The 15,611-nt window shown below is 31.6% G+C and overlaps 1 protein-coding gene across 7 annotated transcripts in view; it reads right to left on the bottom strand.

Moving 5' to 3' along the window:
* The window catches only part of LOC113510787 (protein unc-13 homolog B), a 296,246-nt gene that overhangs the window by 62,206 nt on the left and 218,429 nt on the right, over positions 1-15,611 (bottom strand). For 2 of the 7 annotated variants that reach the window (XM_052902511.1, XM_052902512.1), the window contains exon 2: positions 35-4,835. The exons of 2 other annotated variants lie outside the window; for them this stretch is intronic. In XM_052902511.1, coding sequence (XP_052758471.1) covers positions 35-4,585 — 4,551 coding nt within the window. In that variant the 5' untranslated portion in view covers positions 4,586-4,835. Of the gene's footprint in view, positions 1-34; positions 5,669-15,611 lie in introns of those variants that run through there. 3 more of the 7 variants (XM_052902515.1, XM_052902513.1, XM_052902514.1) reach the window with 2 other exon arrangements.

Raw genomic sequence — 15,611 nt, forward strand, 5'->3', positions numbered from 1 at the left:
TAATTTCATGAAACTTTTGCATAAGATAACTTACACCGGCGCTGACTTTATCCTTATCAGTAGAGGGCGTTGTAGCTGCAGGTGTTTCTGAAGTTTTTTCTTCAGCTTTTCTATCCTTTAATGCCTTCAGTAACTTCCACTTACTTCCAGCTGGAGCATCTTGTTGTGGTGGTGGCCGTTGAACTGGAGTAGGTTCTTCATGAATTTGTGGCATATCATAATCATCATCAAGCTCATCGCCACTCTGTACAGGGCTATCTGGCCCAGAAGTTTCCCCTGAACCTGAATCCGCAAATGATTTGTCATCATCTGTTTCTCTATCAGAGACTCCACCTTCATCTCGCTTCTCTTCAATGACAGGAAATGTAGTAATATCTTTCCAAGTTTCTTTAACTGGAGTTTCGTCATATTTTATCTTAACAGATGCAGTTTTTAGTTTTAATTCTCTTAAAACGAAGGACATTTTTTCTTTTAAATTCTCATTTTCTTCTTCTAATAAAGATTCTTCAAATTCAGGTTCTTCGGTTAATGTTTGCTGTCGTTCTGCTTCTAACTGCGATTGATGTTCCATTTCTTCTAATTTTCTTAGTTCATAGCAGTACCATTCATCTTCAGAATCAATACTGTCTTCAGTACTTTGCCTTCTTGAAGATACTCGAGAACCACTTCGCCAGGAATGAGTACTTTTGCTATCGTCATCATCGTGTTTATTTGGTATTTCTAAACTTTGTTGGTGACGAGGTTGGAATTTATTTGGAACTCCACGAGTACTTTGAATAGATGGACTTCGTTCAGGATAAGTAGGAGTCTCTTCTGATACTGTAGTGCTTATTATTTCAGGGGTACTTTGCTTTCGAATTCTCTTTTCTTTTTGATTCGTGTATTCTTCAGTTACCTCTTCTTCTGTTTCAGGCTTTGGAGGAGAAATATTATCGTCCACATGTTCATCTGAAATAGATGTTGATTTACGAAGTCTGTATTTGCCCAGTGCTCGAGAAACTGCAAATTCTTGTGAACTCCCACTATAAGATTTATTAAGTTCACTAAGGCCTTCTTCTGATGTACCAGCTGCCTTTTTAACATCACCTACTGTAGCAAAAAGTGATGCAGGTGACTGATTGTCTTCTTTTTCTTCCTCTTCAAACAAATCGACATTAGATATATCAGTATCAATATCTAACTTTTCTAATTCTGATATATTATTTTTATTCATTTGACTCACACGAGCAAAATGAAAATCTATATCATCACTTTTGTCTCGTGGTATAACATTACTAACAGGTAATTTTTCACTTTCTTCAACTATACACTCACTGTCTTCATGATAATCAATTCCTTGTTGTTGTAATTCTTGGATGATTTGCTGTTGTTCCACAATATCTTGATTGTTTACCTTTCTTTGTTTAGGTTTAGTGGCGACTTTAGCAAACATATTATTTTCGTGAGCTGAGTCGGAAAATACACTATCACTATCTTCAGATTGGGCACTAGATCGACCACCCGACCACTCAGTTTCTGATGTTTCAGGATCTGACAACGATTGATGACTAGCTTGGTTTTTTCGTCTAGCTTTTTGTAATAAACCAGACATAGATGCTACTAAATGATATTTCTTTTTTCTTCGTTGAGCAGATAATATTCTTTCTTTTAATGACTTTTCTTGTTGTGGCTGTTCCACATTATCAACGCCCGATGGTAAGGAATGTGATCTATGTTTTTTAGGTAAATGTAAATCTGGTAACCAATGACTTACAGATGACATTGCTGACTTAAGAGATGATGTTCGTTTTGGCTTTTTTGGTTGTTTTTCTTGAGGCTTACTTTTTAAATTTGTAGATATAGACAAGTATCCTGATTCTGATACCAACACGCCACTTGAATCTACATATTGATCTTTTCTAATTTTGGAGTGGTCTGCAATTATTTGTTTGTCATAACCTTGATTTTCATACATAATATTACCATTTCTTTGATCATATTGTTGTTGTTTAAAGTATTCTTGTTGTAATTGATTTTGAAATTGTTTTCTTTCTGAGATATTTAAAGAGTGTGATTTCAAACTAGATGTTTCCATTGAACTTGTAGGAGATCTACTACCGCCTTGCCATGACAGTTGATCTTCTAGTGACGTTCGTTTTGGTGAATCATATCTGGTTGATGTTGGATAATAAGATAAAGCATCTGTTAGATTACTTGGCGGATAACCAATACGATGTCCAGGCTGTTTGTAACCGTTTTGATAAAAATTGGGATCATTTGGACCCATTGTATTAGCTCTTGTGAGAGATCTTTTATTGGCATTAGCTGCAGACATTACAACAGTTTGCGCATGATAACTAGGCTCTGGAGGATATGAATCTACTACAGGTCTTGTAGTAGATTCAGTAATTTCATTTCTATCTAATAATTCGGAAAAATTTCTATCTTCAGATAACATACCTCTTGGAGTACTATAAACAGTAGTAAATATTGGCTGCCTATTACCTGCCACAGAATATATTGAAGGTGCTTCATTCCCATAATAATATTCACTCATATTACTGACTTGTGTATTTTGACCAGTAATAGAATAGGGTATGTCACTTTTTAAAAAAGCACTGTCAATTTTTTCCTGTAAATTACTCAAGTCTCGCGAACTACATACATCTTTGGGTAAATCCATTTTACGTAAATTATAATCACTTTTTAAATTTTTTCCTTCATATACGTATGAGTCTACTAGGGTTTCTAAATAGGGCTTAGAGTCTATTTCATAGGACATTCTTTGTATTGATTGTGGAGATGAGATTCTTATTTTATGAGAATCATGGCTTCCGTGAGAAATTCGTCCCATTTTTGGTGATCCAGGACTTTTTTCTAGACTTGACCACCCACTCATTGATGATAATCCAGAATCAGATTTAGCAGCTACAATATTAGTGTTGTCTCTTTTAACGTGTTTTGGCGACGTTTTTGGTGATTTAGGGGATCTTGGACTTAAACGTATATTATCTGCTGGAAGAGTAGAAAGCATAGAATGATGACTAGGTGCTGTTTCGTTGTTATTTTCAATAGAAAATAATTCGCCTCCATTAGGTGGTGCTGGAGGCGGAGGACTAGGAGATTTGTGTAGTCTATTTTCTTCGTAATTCATATCAAGTCGGCTGTTACTAGTAGACCCATTATAAATTTCATGGATTGACAAAGGGGAATGTTGTTCTGTATCTGTTTTATACATATCGTTTAATTGCTGAGATATACTTTTACTGGAATAATAATTTGGTCTATTATCAGTAACCTGGTAAGATGAACTATATTCAAAACGATCTCTCGAAATTGCACTTGGAGATTTAGAAGCTTTAGCTGCATTTATTTCAGCATTTGCCACTGCTGAACTATATGCTAAGCGACCAGTAACTGTCGTATATGGTTCTGTGGTTGTCCTTTCTGGAACAAATTTGCGACGAGGTGACAAAGTTGGTGGCAGATAATCGATTGTTCTTTCTGTTACTGTATTTTCAGTTAAAGATAATCTAGATGGAGATTTATCTCTCACAATAGAATCCTTAGGCATAGTCAACATAAAGTCATCAAAACTTTTCATCATATCATTGATACCCCAATTTTCTCCTCCAGAATAAACACTTTTTAATTGTTCGTTTATAATATTTCCGTCTTCTACAAGTGTTTTAGCTTCTATGTCTCTATCATGTTTTGATGCAATTTTTGTTTCTGGACTAAGAAGTCTGGTTTTCAAGTCTTTTAACTCTCTCGAATCTTTATGTAATTGTGTTGTCAACCTATCTAATTCATGTAATTTATCTACAGTGATTTGATCTATTGTACTTAATGTAGACAAATGTACTAAATCTCTTTCGCTAATGCCAGGACCTCCTTGTATACCACAATAATCTTTATAATCATTTGCACTGTATATTTGCCTAGAATTAGAAGGTATGATTTCGATATCAGCTTCTTCTGGAGCTTCCCAAATCATATCTAATTGAGAAGGTGGTCTTGAGGTTTCATCACATACTAGATCATCCCTATAAGCTTGATTTAAACTTTTATAAAATGCTTCGTTGGACTCCATTATTTCTTCTTGTGGATCTAATAATACAGAACTTCGTCCTATATCTAAACCTTCCTCGATACCATCTTCTACAGTACCGTTGCCTAATATTTCTCTTATCACTTCAAGTCGAGTCATGGGATCTCTGGAAGCAACAGTTCGACATGTATAAAAGTCTAGTAATGTTGATATAACACCCTGTTGATCTGCAAGCAGTGCTTCTAAACGTTCCAGCCTTTCCCACATTCTAACATATTCCTGACTGAGAAGATCTAGTGCTCGCCAAGCATATTTAAGCTCGGTTTCAAGAATGTTGAGTCGTGTACCCAAGCGTTCCATGTAATCACTGATGATGTAGTCGCCGGAATAGGGGGGCAGGTCGGGCGGCAACGCGAGGGAACTACACTCGTCCATATCGACCTCTGCAGCCCCACTCCCTCCGCCCTCGCTTTCCTCCATCGCGCCGCTTGCGCCTGCCCCAGCATTGTCGTGAATTTCTCGCATCATCTTCTGATCGGATTGTGGGTTGCACATAATATTTTTCACTATGAGTCATCCCATATCGTTTTATTTGTCACACTTTTTACACGAAACGGTCCTGTATTTAAAGTTCTTGCTAAAACCATTTTATCACTATTTCTTTCACCACATTATCGTTTGTTTAGTTCACTTTATTTATATATATTAAATTTTCGTCACTTTATTAGGTATACTTTGTACTTCGACGGAATGAAATTGATAATTTTACATCAAAAATATAGTTTGATTTACACTTATCACTTTACTGTGAAAAAATATGTGGTTTAGTTTTGATTGTAGTTACGGATACCACTGGTTTGTACATAATGTGAATTATGTGCACACCAGTGTCGGTAATGGGAAGGGAATACCTCGATAGAACAAGTTAATATATGTCGATATGGTTATTGATTAAGAAAAACAGGAAAAAGAAATGTATATAATATAAATTTATATAACAGTATCCATTTAGAACCTAATGTAATCGGAAATAAAAGTTTTGATTTTTTTCAAATAAATAAAAGGTAACCTGTTCTATTGTGAGGCAGCTAAGCGGTTCACTTTGGATTCCACATGAGCAATATACTCTCAGAGGTGGAAGGCGTTACACGGCTGGAAAGGAAATGGAATAAACGAAAGGAAATGAATGCCGAGTTTCACCACCGCTTCGCTTAATTTAAGCTTAGGATCTTTGCTTTAGGAACATTTTAAAAATCAAAGACTGATAAACAAAACCATTGTTACAGTGTTCAAACAGATAAAGGGTATTTATGCGATCAATAAGCGCTTGTTAGGTTAATTGCGATCGGCGTTGTCCTATTATATTGTAATAGCTCAAGGTAAAATGGTTTAGTAATATATATTCCTAAATTAAAAACTTCAAGAAACACCTTAATATACACATTTATAATTTTGAAATTTTCTGATTTTTATCCTTATAATGTAGATATGCATATTTATAATATTTGGTATTGAATTACGAATAAATAGATGGAAAATATTAAATTAAATTTATTACATAGACAGAACATAGATTACTACACAAGTTTTTTTTAATACTAGTGTGGTGGCAAAAAAGCGTACAGCCCGTCTGATAGTAAACAGGTTACGTAGGCTATTGTCGCCTGTAATACCAGGGATATCACGCGCGAGGTACTTATATACCAATGCACGCAAGCTTTGTTATGAGGTATCGTAATTCTGTATTAATATAATACATTAAAACGGGATGATTGTCCTGTTTAAATAGACATATATTTCTTAAAAAAGAAGAAGAGACGTTAAATATGAGCATAGTTGTAATTTATTATTTTGTCAATAGCATACAAATTTAAAGTTATTAAAACATATCTAGCAACCACATAAGGATAGCAATTACCTAAAAATATCATATATTTAAATAAATTAAACGTCATAATGCCCATAATTTGGAATTTGTATTTAATGCAATTTATGTTCTTTAATATAATACTAATAATTCTTGTTTCTAAGCACAAGTTAACTAAATAAAATGCTTCTGGGTCACAAAATGCCTGCCACAGTCCCTTATTAAGTAAATGAGAAATGTCAATAAGGATATACGTGACTAGCTTCCAGACAAGGAATGCCTTTGATGGCATTTCCAGAATATCTGGGAGACAAACAAAGCTTACTTTATATCTATGAGAATTTGGGTTGTATGAATGATAGAAGGAATATTGATCCGACAGTATTTTAGTTATTATACATACTGGTTACGATCTACATGTCGATTGTCGATGCAATCGAATTAAGATCAAATAATGTCGAATAGATGTCAAATTGATGTTACCATATATTTTCAATGTCTATTCATTGCAAATGATTCGATCCTAACTCGATTATGTCAAACGTCATTCTACTGGTCAGATGACCAGATCGCTATTCATATTAGAATAAGGTTTTTTTAGTATAATCGAAATTGATTTAAAATTTGTGAAGATATCGTATAATCCCACTGATATTATAAATGGAAAAAATTTTAAAAATATTTAAATGTTTGCTATTTAATCATGGATATAAGCAGTTACACGAATTACACGAATAAAAAACACGGATCCCCCTTTTTAAAATTACTTACTTAAAAAAATTAATACACCTTAAGAAAGCAAGGTAATATATTTCTAGTGTATGTATATATGTTAATTCAGATCTTTGATAAACATATAGCCTAAAGAGTTTAGTGTCTAAATTATGAGTGTATTGTTCTTAGTAATATTATATACTAGCTGCCTGCCCCGAATTCGCACGGATGTACTAATGAAAAAAATTTAACCAAATCTTCCATCTACATCTTATATGTGGAGATTTTTAAATCAATTTTTTTTTAATTTTCCGTACGATTTTTCAAACATTTCCTTTCATACAAACCTTACCCTGATAATTACCAACTCAACATAAAAAAATAAATGGATGCTGGATTAGCTGTTCTAATGTATAGTACTTACGTACATTCGGCAATATCTAATAAATTCTATTTAAATTTGTATAAAAATAGAAATCTATATAGATCATCATATCGTGCGATATATGCGCGCTGAATATAGACCCCTCCCCTTTAGGGGGGTATTGTAAAGGCAATCGCAGTTAGGTTTTAGTGATATTTTAAGAGGGATGCTGCTACTCATTTCTCAACCATTAAATTCACTTAGTCGCCTCTTACGACACTCACGAGAAAGAAAGCATATAGGGATATAGATATGAGAGTAAATTTGAACATCGTGGTCAAGAGAACGAAGTTGCAGTTTAAAATTAGTTGATCATATAATAGTATATCTCAAATGAATATAGCACCCTTATTATACTGATTAAAACTTATGATCGGGATTTTGTAACGTCACGTTCACGTCCATTTATTTACATAGTCAATATTTTATATTTTTATTTAATTGCGCAATAAAAATTAGATGTATAAAAGAGATAGAGAAATAGCAGTAATGAATATTACTCGGTCTAAAACATAAAATTGTGCTTAAGATTCCCTGTATAAACTAAAAATCCATTAACAAAAGAAAATTTGCTTTGGAAATTCTCACAGGAACAGGCAATTCAGAGTTCCGCATGCGTGAGCCGCGAAATTATGTTCTAAGATTAAAATTTGAACCATTTTTACAATTTTGCTTGTACGTTTTATTTCAAATGTACTCGTAGGTATCTATTATCATTAAATCACTCAAATGTCAAGCCTACATCAGAGAGGCAACGTCACGGTACTAAAGCAAGTAAAATACTACGTACGTACGTACGTACCTAATGTTGTTATATAACTATTCAAATAAAACAAGATAATTAGGATAGTAATATATGTAACTACAATTACATAATAGTAATATTACTAATAGAAATCAAATTAGTTAACGATTAAAAAATTAGATAATCATAAGAAATTTGTTTCTCTAATCATATCAATAGAATCCTATCAGTTTGTATTTAGTTAATCTATTTTATTATTATTGACCGTGTGATCTTGGCATAGAATAGGCCACCCCTTCCATTCCCATGGGTGTCGTAAAAACTACTAAGAGACGGCGAGGGATGAGCAGTAGCGTCACTTAAAACATCTCTAAAACCTGACTGCGGTTGCCAATCCACCTGTCAAGCATTGCAGGTATTGGCAAAACCCCCCGACGAGGCTTATGTTCAGCAGTGGATAATTAAGAGCTAATTTGATGATGATAATGATTTTATTATTATTTAAAAAAAACATACAATTAAGTATAACCTAGATATTGTTCTCACAAAAACAATAAAGAATTACAGTGAAAAACTTATTATATATAAAATATCAACAACGTGTTACTATATCATTCGATTGTCTATAAATAGAAACATATAAATATACGATACTTCGTAATCTTGTCTAAATATTTTCTTTGTTAATACAATACCATTATTTAACTTGTTCAGTAGCATTCCTGGGAAATGGGATTACAATTTAATTTTCACGGAATGCAATTTTCTTGTAAATTCTAAATTCTATCTGTGGAGTCATGAAATCTTTTCACCATCTTAAAACAAATCATCATTCTTAATACCTAGAAAGTAATTTAGGGATAAATGTTTGTTTTCTTGACAGGTTATATACGAGCTTTTTATAAAACTTGAAGCCCACCTGAAGGAAAGTGATAACCGTCCCCCATAGACATGAACAGCACCATGCAAATTACAATATGTATTATGACACCTACTTCACCGTCGATGCATTACCGTTTCTAAGATTAAGTTCTAATGTTTTAATATTTGTTGTTTAATTATATTGGTGTCCCTTATAATCCATTAACATTCCACTTCTAGGTACGTATCTCTTCCCGGACACCCTGGTGTATTGTATTTTGTTGTTTCTTATGTCATTATTGGAATGAAAAGAAGCGATAACTATTGGATTACTTCTCCGTTATCAAATACAGTACATTTAAAAATAACGGTGTTAATAATACACATTACTAACCAATTTTAATTATTGAATAGAGTTTACAATATAATTACTCAAATTGATGTCAGTTTTAATGCTCTTTTGCTGACTCCACTGACTATAATTCACTTATGTTTTCGATAAAACATTTAAGATATATTTATATTTTGGTAAATAACTACTACATAATGCAAGAATTAAAAATAGGATTTTCCATGTATGAAACTCAAATATAATTATAGTATTCATATAATACACGGATTTACATGAATACACACAACATCAAAATTTTACATTTCAGAATTAGTCTATTTATGAGTTATAGATAGATAGAGATCAAAAGTGATAGTCAAACATAATTAATTTCATAATTGAACGTAGTCACTCATTCTGATTCTTGACTAATTATTAAAACGGCTTAAATTTTTGATAAACTATTAGATATGTTAACTAACTGAGACTGTTTAACTAACTAACATTGTTTTGGAGGAAAAATGTTTGCCATGAAAGATAAAATGGACGCGGTAGATGGCGATAACTCCTTAGTGCCATCTCCCGGTTTCATTTCTTCTTATCAGAATAAAAATCATACTGAGTTTAGTGTATACAAAATATATGTACAGCATTTTATTTACATCGGTTGAACAGTTATGAAAAATAATGTAAACACAGACCATGACACTTTTCTCTTATAAATTAAGTATAGTAAAAACTTCCAGTACATAACAAATAATAACGTCTTATCGTCTATATTTTGATTTCTGTGGCAGCTAGAATCTTAGTTAGGCGACGCTCCGTCCCGTATCGGTTTTCGATAAACTGTTCAGCGAAACGATAGTTCGTTTTTGTGGCAAGGAATAATCCCGAATGGTTCTCATCTTACGTAACGAGAAAGTCTTAAGATTAACATTTAGTGGATTATATATCATTATTCAAGTAGTACATTATATACTTAAAAAAAGAGATATATGCTACGTATCGGATATGTGTAATATGTATATGTATTTGTCGATTGCTGTGTTGTATGTGTTATCATATTATAATTACGAGTAATAAGTCATCTAATATTTCAAGAATTCATTTTAAAACCAAAACTTAAACATGTAATTTACAACTAAAATGAAATAGATTTTATTTTACATATAATCTAAAAAAAGTATTTAAATAATCCCAAAGTTTAGTAATGTAAACTGATATAATAAATATTCCATATAATTTTATAAATTGTAAACATTCAAGTTCGTAGGAACTAAAACAATGTAACCGGATATAGAACAATTCCAACCCCTCTCTCTCTGTACAACGGTACCTAGTAATCAGTGTGCAATTGTCTTTCGTCTCACGGCACCAAACTAAATTAGTGGCAATGAACCAGCGGTGGACGTAAAGTTCTCTGGGATGGCGATAGCCGATTGAAACAATTGGAGGGCCGCCAAAATCCACCGAGAACTTTTGCCCAACACTAATTGGATTTGTAGCTGGCATAGGAAAGGTACAAAGTTTTATTGAATACCACTAAAATTGTAAGGTTTTTATGGACCATACTCTTTATCTAGTTACTATTAAACTTTCGCGTTAAGTGCACACTTCGATTGTAAAGGAAATACTTTATTAACCATTAAATAATTCGCGTTTTTTTTTTAATGGGTGAGAATGGAATTACAAATTCACCTATTCTGTCGATATATATATGCTAGCGGGGTACCAGTGAGAGAAGAAAGCAGGTCAGTTGGTCCATTGTGACAAATTCATCAGTCATCGAATTAATTACAATAATTTCTAGAAGTAACCGCATGGAGGCCGTCCTGATAGACTATATTACTAGCAATAGGACTGCTAGACCTCGTTATTAACAATCTCTTTCTTCCCAACTATTTACATTAGTACTCCCTAAAACATATTGATAATATGTTCTTCACCTGCAGGATGAAAATATATTTATACAAGATGATAGAGTTAGATTTTCATTCATATTTACACACTTTATTATAGGAACAACTAAACTTAATATTCTAAGAAAGATAAAAGTGGTCTGTTTGTACAGAGTTACTTTTAAGCCAAAACTAAAAGATAGTAACTATTAATATAACTGAACAACTTTCAACAAAAGACATAATGGAAATCTGTGTAATGAAATTTACCTATTTTCTTATATACGGAAGAAAATCTCTATAAATTCAGAATCAAATCTTTACTTTCTTTTTTTAAAACAAAGGTATACCACAGCATATAATGAAAATTTCTACGGAACCCGTTATCTCACGTTCCCGGGGGAATTTCGGAAAATAATATTTCTTATTCAATGCCCACGTCATAAAAATAGGTCACCTATATCCAAAGTTTCCAATATCTAATATCAGCGGTTTGACTGTGCGTTGATGGATCAATCTGTTAGATAAGTATCTTCAAAATTGTATGATATCTGTAATTTAGATAAAAATGTAAGAAAAAACCTATCATTATATTATCATTCCGACACTAAATACTGATTACTTATGCGGAAGCAACCCTCGGATCGTGGAGCTGGCTCTCGTCATCGAATGTAGTGCATCGAAAATTGTATATCACTATTAAGGATTTTTTTTTTTTTTTTCTTGTTAATTTGGTACATTGGATTCTTGTTCTGTTATATTTTTTTTTTCATTTATTCATTGTTTTTATACTTGTTTATTTTAGTTTTTGTAACATCAATATATATATTTGATAATGAAATTATGCAAACTGAAAATCAGCGCTGAACGAACATCAGTCCAGCAAAAGCTGAGTTTGTACCTATTGCCAGGCCCATACGATTAATGGACAATATATTGATTAATTAAATTATGTACATTATAATTTGTGAAGAATGGCAATAAATTTTATTATTATTATTATTATTATTATTATTATTATTAAATAACACTATTAAAGATTATGTGTCTAAAAAAATTATGTCAATTATAACAAAATAAAGTAAATTTGCTTTAGAAACTAAACTACTCAACCGATTTCGATAAAATATCTACGAGACCAATCCGTAAACATACCTTTTCGGATAAAAAAATCAATTTTCCAAATCGGTTTACGATTAAATAACAAACATAAAAAAATACAATCGAGTTGAGATGAATTGAAAACGTCCTCCCTTTTCAAGTTAGTTAAAAAATATATAATCAATTCAGAATCAGTGAAGATATTGCAATAGTAAAAAATTACAATACAGTAGATTAAAATCATCATCAGTGGTCATAAGTGAAGGTTTGTACTGACACAAAGGTAACTGGAGTCTTAACGAGATTTTCTTTTATTTAATTAACGTTAGCCTTTCCTTTTCAGGTCCCGAGAGAAGATAGATGAATTCTTCCTGAATTCACAATTTTCTACTAGTAGTTGTTGGGGCATAAATTTGTCGTAAGGTTCTACAGATTTATGGGACCTTTGCACCATTCATTCGTTAGCAAAATTTGTGGTACGTTAACTTTATTTAAGCATAGATACCTACAATGGCAAGATTAAATTTTAAATGTAACTAAGAATTTACAATTAGTATTATTTGAATTATGAAAAAAATTACTTTGATAAACATATTGCTGAATAATATTATTGTTAATAGATTAGAATGAATTTATACATGAATTTTTATTATTCCAAGTCTGTATAATATTTTAAACTCTTATTTACACTTTAGAAGATACACATTTAAAAAAATTATGCTATTTCAATAAATTATTGAAAATGTATAATTTTTTCTAACTGTTGTAAATTTGAACAAACGATGATGAGTCCATTAGTTATAACTTTTCTCTTATAATATTAGTATGAGTGTTAATAACCAATAAAAAGATTCTGAAAAGAATTACTTATTACGCAAACATTGCATTTATTATAATCATTGTTACTGTTATTTACACATTAAAAACCTTTAATATTTCCCGTCTTACGTAAACTGCGTTCTTTTCCACGCAGACGTAGTGTTAACTCAGCATAGATTGGGGAAAATGAACTTGAGATTACTGGCAGGAACAGGCTACAGCTGTTGGCAACTGTTCAAATGTTGGCACAGATGTTTCACGCCGCGTTGTTTGTTAGCAAGCTATGGGTAATGAGGTGATCTTTGTCGTAACACGAAGGGATAACAAAGGGTAATATATTACGGATAATATTTTGATGCAAAAAGTTTTATACCAGTAATGTGTTATATATTTTTAAAAAGAGTATTAATAGTATGTTCAGTGAAGATGTTATGATTTTACCTGAATGCCAAAAGAGAAGGTAATTTTTTCAGGTGTATGTCTCTATATGTACGGATCTTAAATATAACGAAACTACTAAGAAGATATACTAAAAAGGTTTAGTTATTTTTTTATTTTATTTATGGAAGACATAACAAACTAAATAAGATGATCTTCAAAAATTAATAAATCTCATCCAAAAAATCGTTGCTAGTAAGTTTCTCAATGAAACGGTATTCGTAAATAAAGAATATATATTTTATCAAGTACTTAATAAAATATATTTTCATTGACATTTACGCTATGAAATAAGAAGGCCTGATGACGAAAAATAAATTATTCTTTTCACATTCTATTGTAGCATAAAACATTTTTTGCGACAACAAAAAAGAAATATCTTGACAAAATATAAAGAAAAACCAAAAGTATTCCAAGGTTGACAAGAATGTAAAAAATTTCATCGCATTTTTTTACTCTACAAAGGTTATTCAAATCTAAAGCGTCGGAGGTTTATACAACGTACTACGTATTACAAACGTATCTATGTACCTAGTACAGTTACAGTTTTTAAAGATTAAAATAAAAAAAAATCTAATAAGATTCTTTACTTGAAAATATTACGCAAATAACAAAAGATACCTACTGGCCATTAATAATTCATATTATAAAAAATGTATTATTAAGTGATGGCAAAATTACAAAAAACCTCTCTATTTGTATTATTTGTAATCATTATCACAAATTTAATTTAATACATCTTATTAAATTTTAAAAAGCCTTAAACTTTTGTTCGAAATAGTGTTGTGACTGTTCCTAATTTCATGCATATGAATGCAATTTTTGATATAAGCAAAATCAAATAAAGCTTTATAACATTTTACAAATAACAAATGTATTTGACTGCGAAGTATTCGGATACAAAATATTACAGAACCAATGGCAGGTCAGATTATTCAACACATTGTTTTTGAGCTCGACTCTAGCAAAGCCGCGCAGTCATGCCTTATTTCATTCAGTAAAGCGGTTTTTCGCACCCCTTTTCCGTTGACACTAAAAAATATGTATCTGCCACTATTATTTTTGTTTGTGGCTGAGCTATTTTTTATACTGTATACAATATTTTGTACACCTAATAATATAACTAAAATAACGGGTATATTTTATATTAAAACACAATTGTACGAATTAAATAAATGCGTTTACAATTGTTACCTCAAAATAAAAAATTTGTCGAACATTCTTAAAATTTTACTAAACTTATTAAAGACAACGTGAGCAAGTTTGAGTACAGAATGAGTCTATCGTGCCGTCTCCGTTTATTAACGATATTTATAATTTCACAAAAGTTAGCTAATGCCAATATGATTTGATAATTTTATGGTATTATGACCTAGATTCTAAACCGGGCCATGACTTTCATTTATTCAATACATCAACATATAATACATACATATAACCTTAGTTGCCAACTGGTAAAATGTATTGGAAAAACAGTTGTATTGGAATCAAATTAATATAAATTGTCATCATATCGGCCCTTAAACTGCTGCTGAACTTACGCCTTCCCCTATTGGGGGTTTTGCCAGTAGTTGCCATGCTTAGCAGGCAGGTTAGTAACATAGTTAAGCTTTGGTGATGTATATTAAGAAACGCTATTGCCCATTAAGCCTCGACCATTAAGTTTTCTTAGTTGCTTTTTACGACATCCACGAAAAAGGAAGGGATAGCCCTGTCTATGTCGGGACCACACAGCAAATAAAAACTATTTATAAATATATATAAATCCTTATACTCGTGTACATAACTGTGAATAGATGTAATTATTTATATTTGTACTTATATGTATATGCATAGTGTATTAAAGAAGTGTATTGGAGCTTAACATCGACTGTACTACTTTCAGCCTCGACCATCCTATTGATTTCTTTCAGCTTCTCAAAGGTTATAAGAGATCCCTCTATGGGATAAGTCCGCGCTTTTATATATTATTCTTTTTCGTATAAAGTATGTGCAATAAATATTTTAAAAGTACAACAACATATCGTGATATAGATAGAAATAAAGAGACTCTCAATAGCTTAAGAACTCACTATTGTCTTTTGCAAGAAAAAGGCTTTATAATGAAACTTTGTTTAAATGAAAGATGAGCAAAAATTTAATACAATGCATTTGAATTGCTTACTTTCAATCAGCTATAACCTAGGGTTGCCACTTGTCAACCTTACTTGCGACTATTTTTTTTTTATATTTACGCCTATATTATGATAGAGTAAAAAGATCTTGGTAAAGAAACTTCATATTTCCTGTTAGTATAAGGTTTATGTATTCTGTTTTACGTATTTACCTCAAAAAGTCGTCGTGTAAAAAAGTATTAAAAAGTATTCCTCCGCTAACACACTGT

The sequence above is a fragment of the Galleria mellonella genome, unplaced genomic scaffold, assembly GCF_026898425.1.
Source record: "Galleria mellonella isolate WM207_F2 unplaced genomic scaffold, CSIRO_AGI_GalMel_v1 utg905, whole genome shotgun sequence".
In the NCBI taxonomy this organism is placed as follows: Eukaryota; Metazoa; Arthropoda; class Insecta; order Lepidoptera; family Pyralidae; genus Galleria; species Galleria mellonella.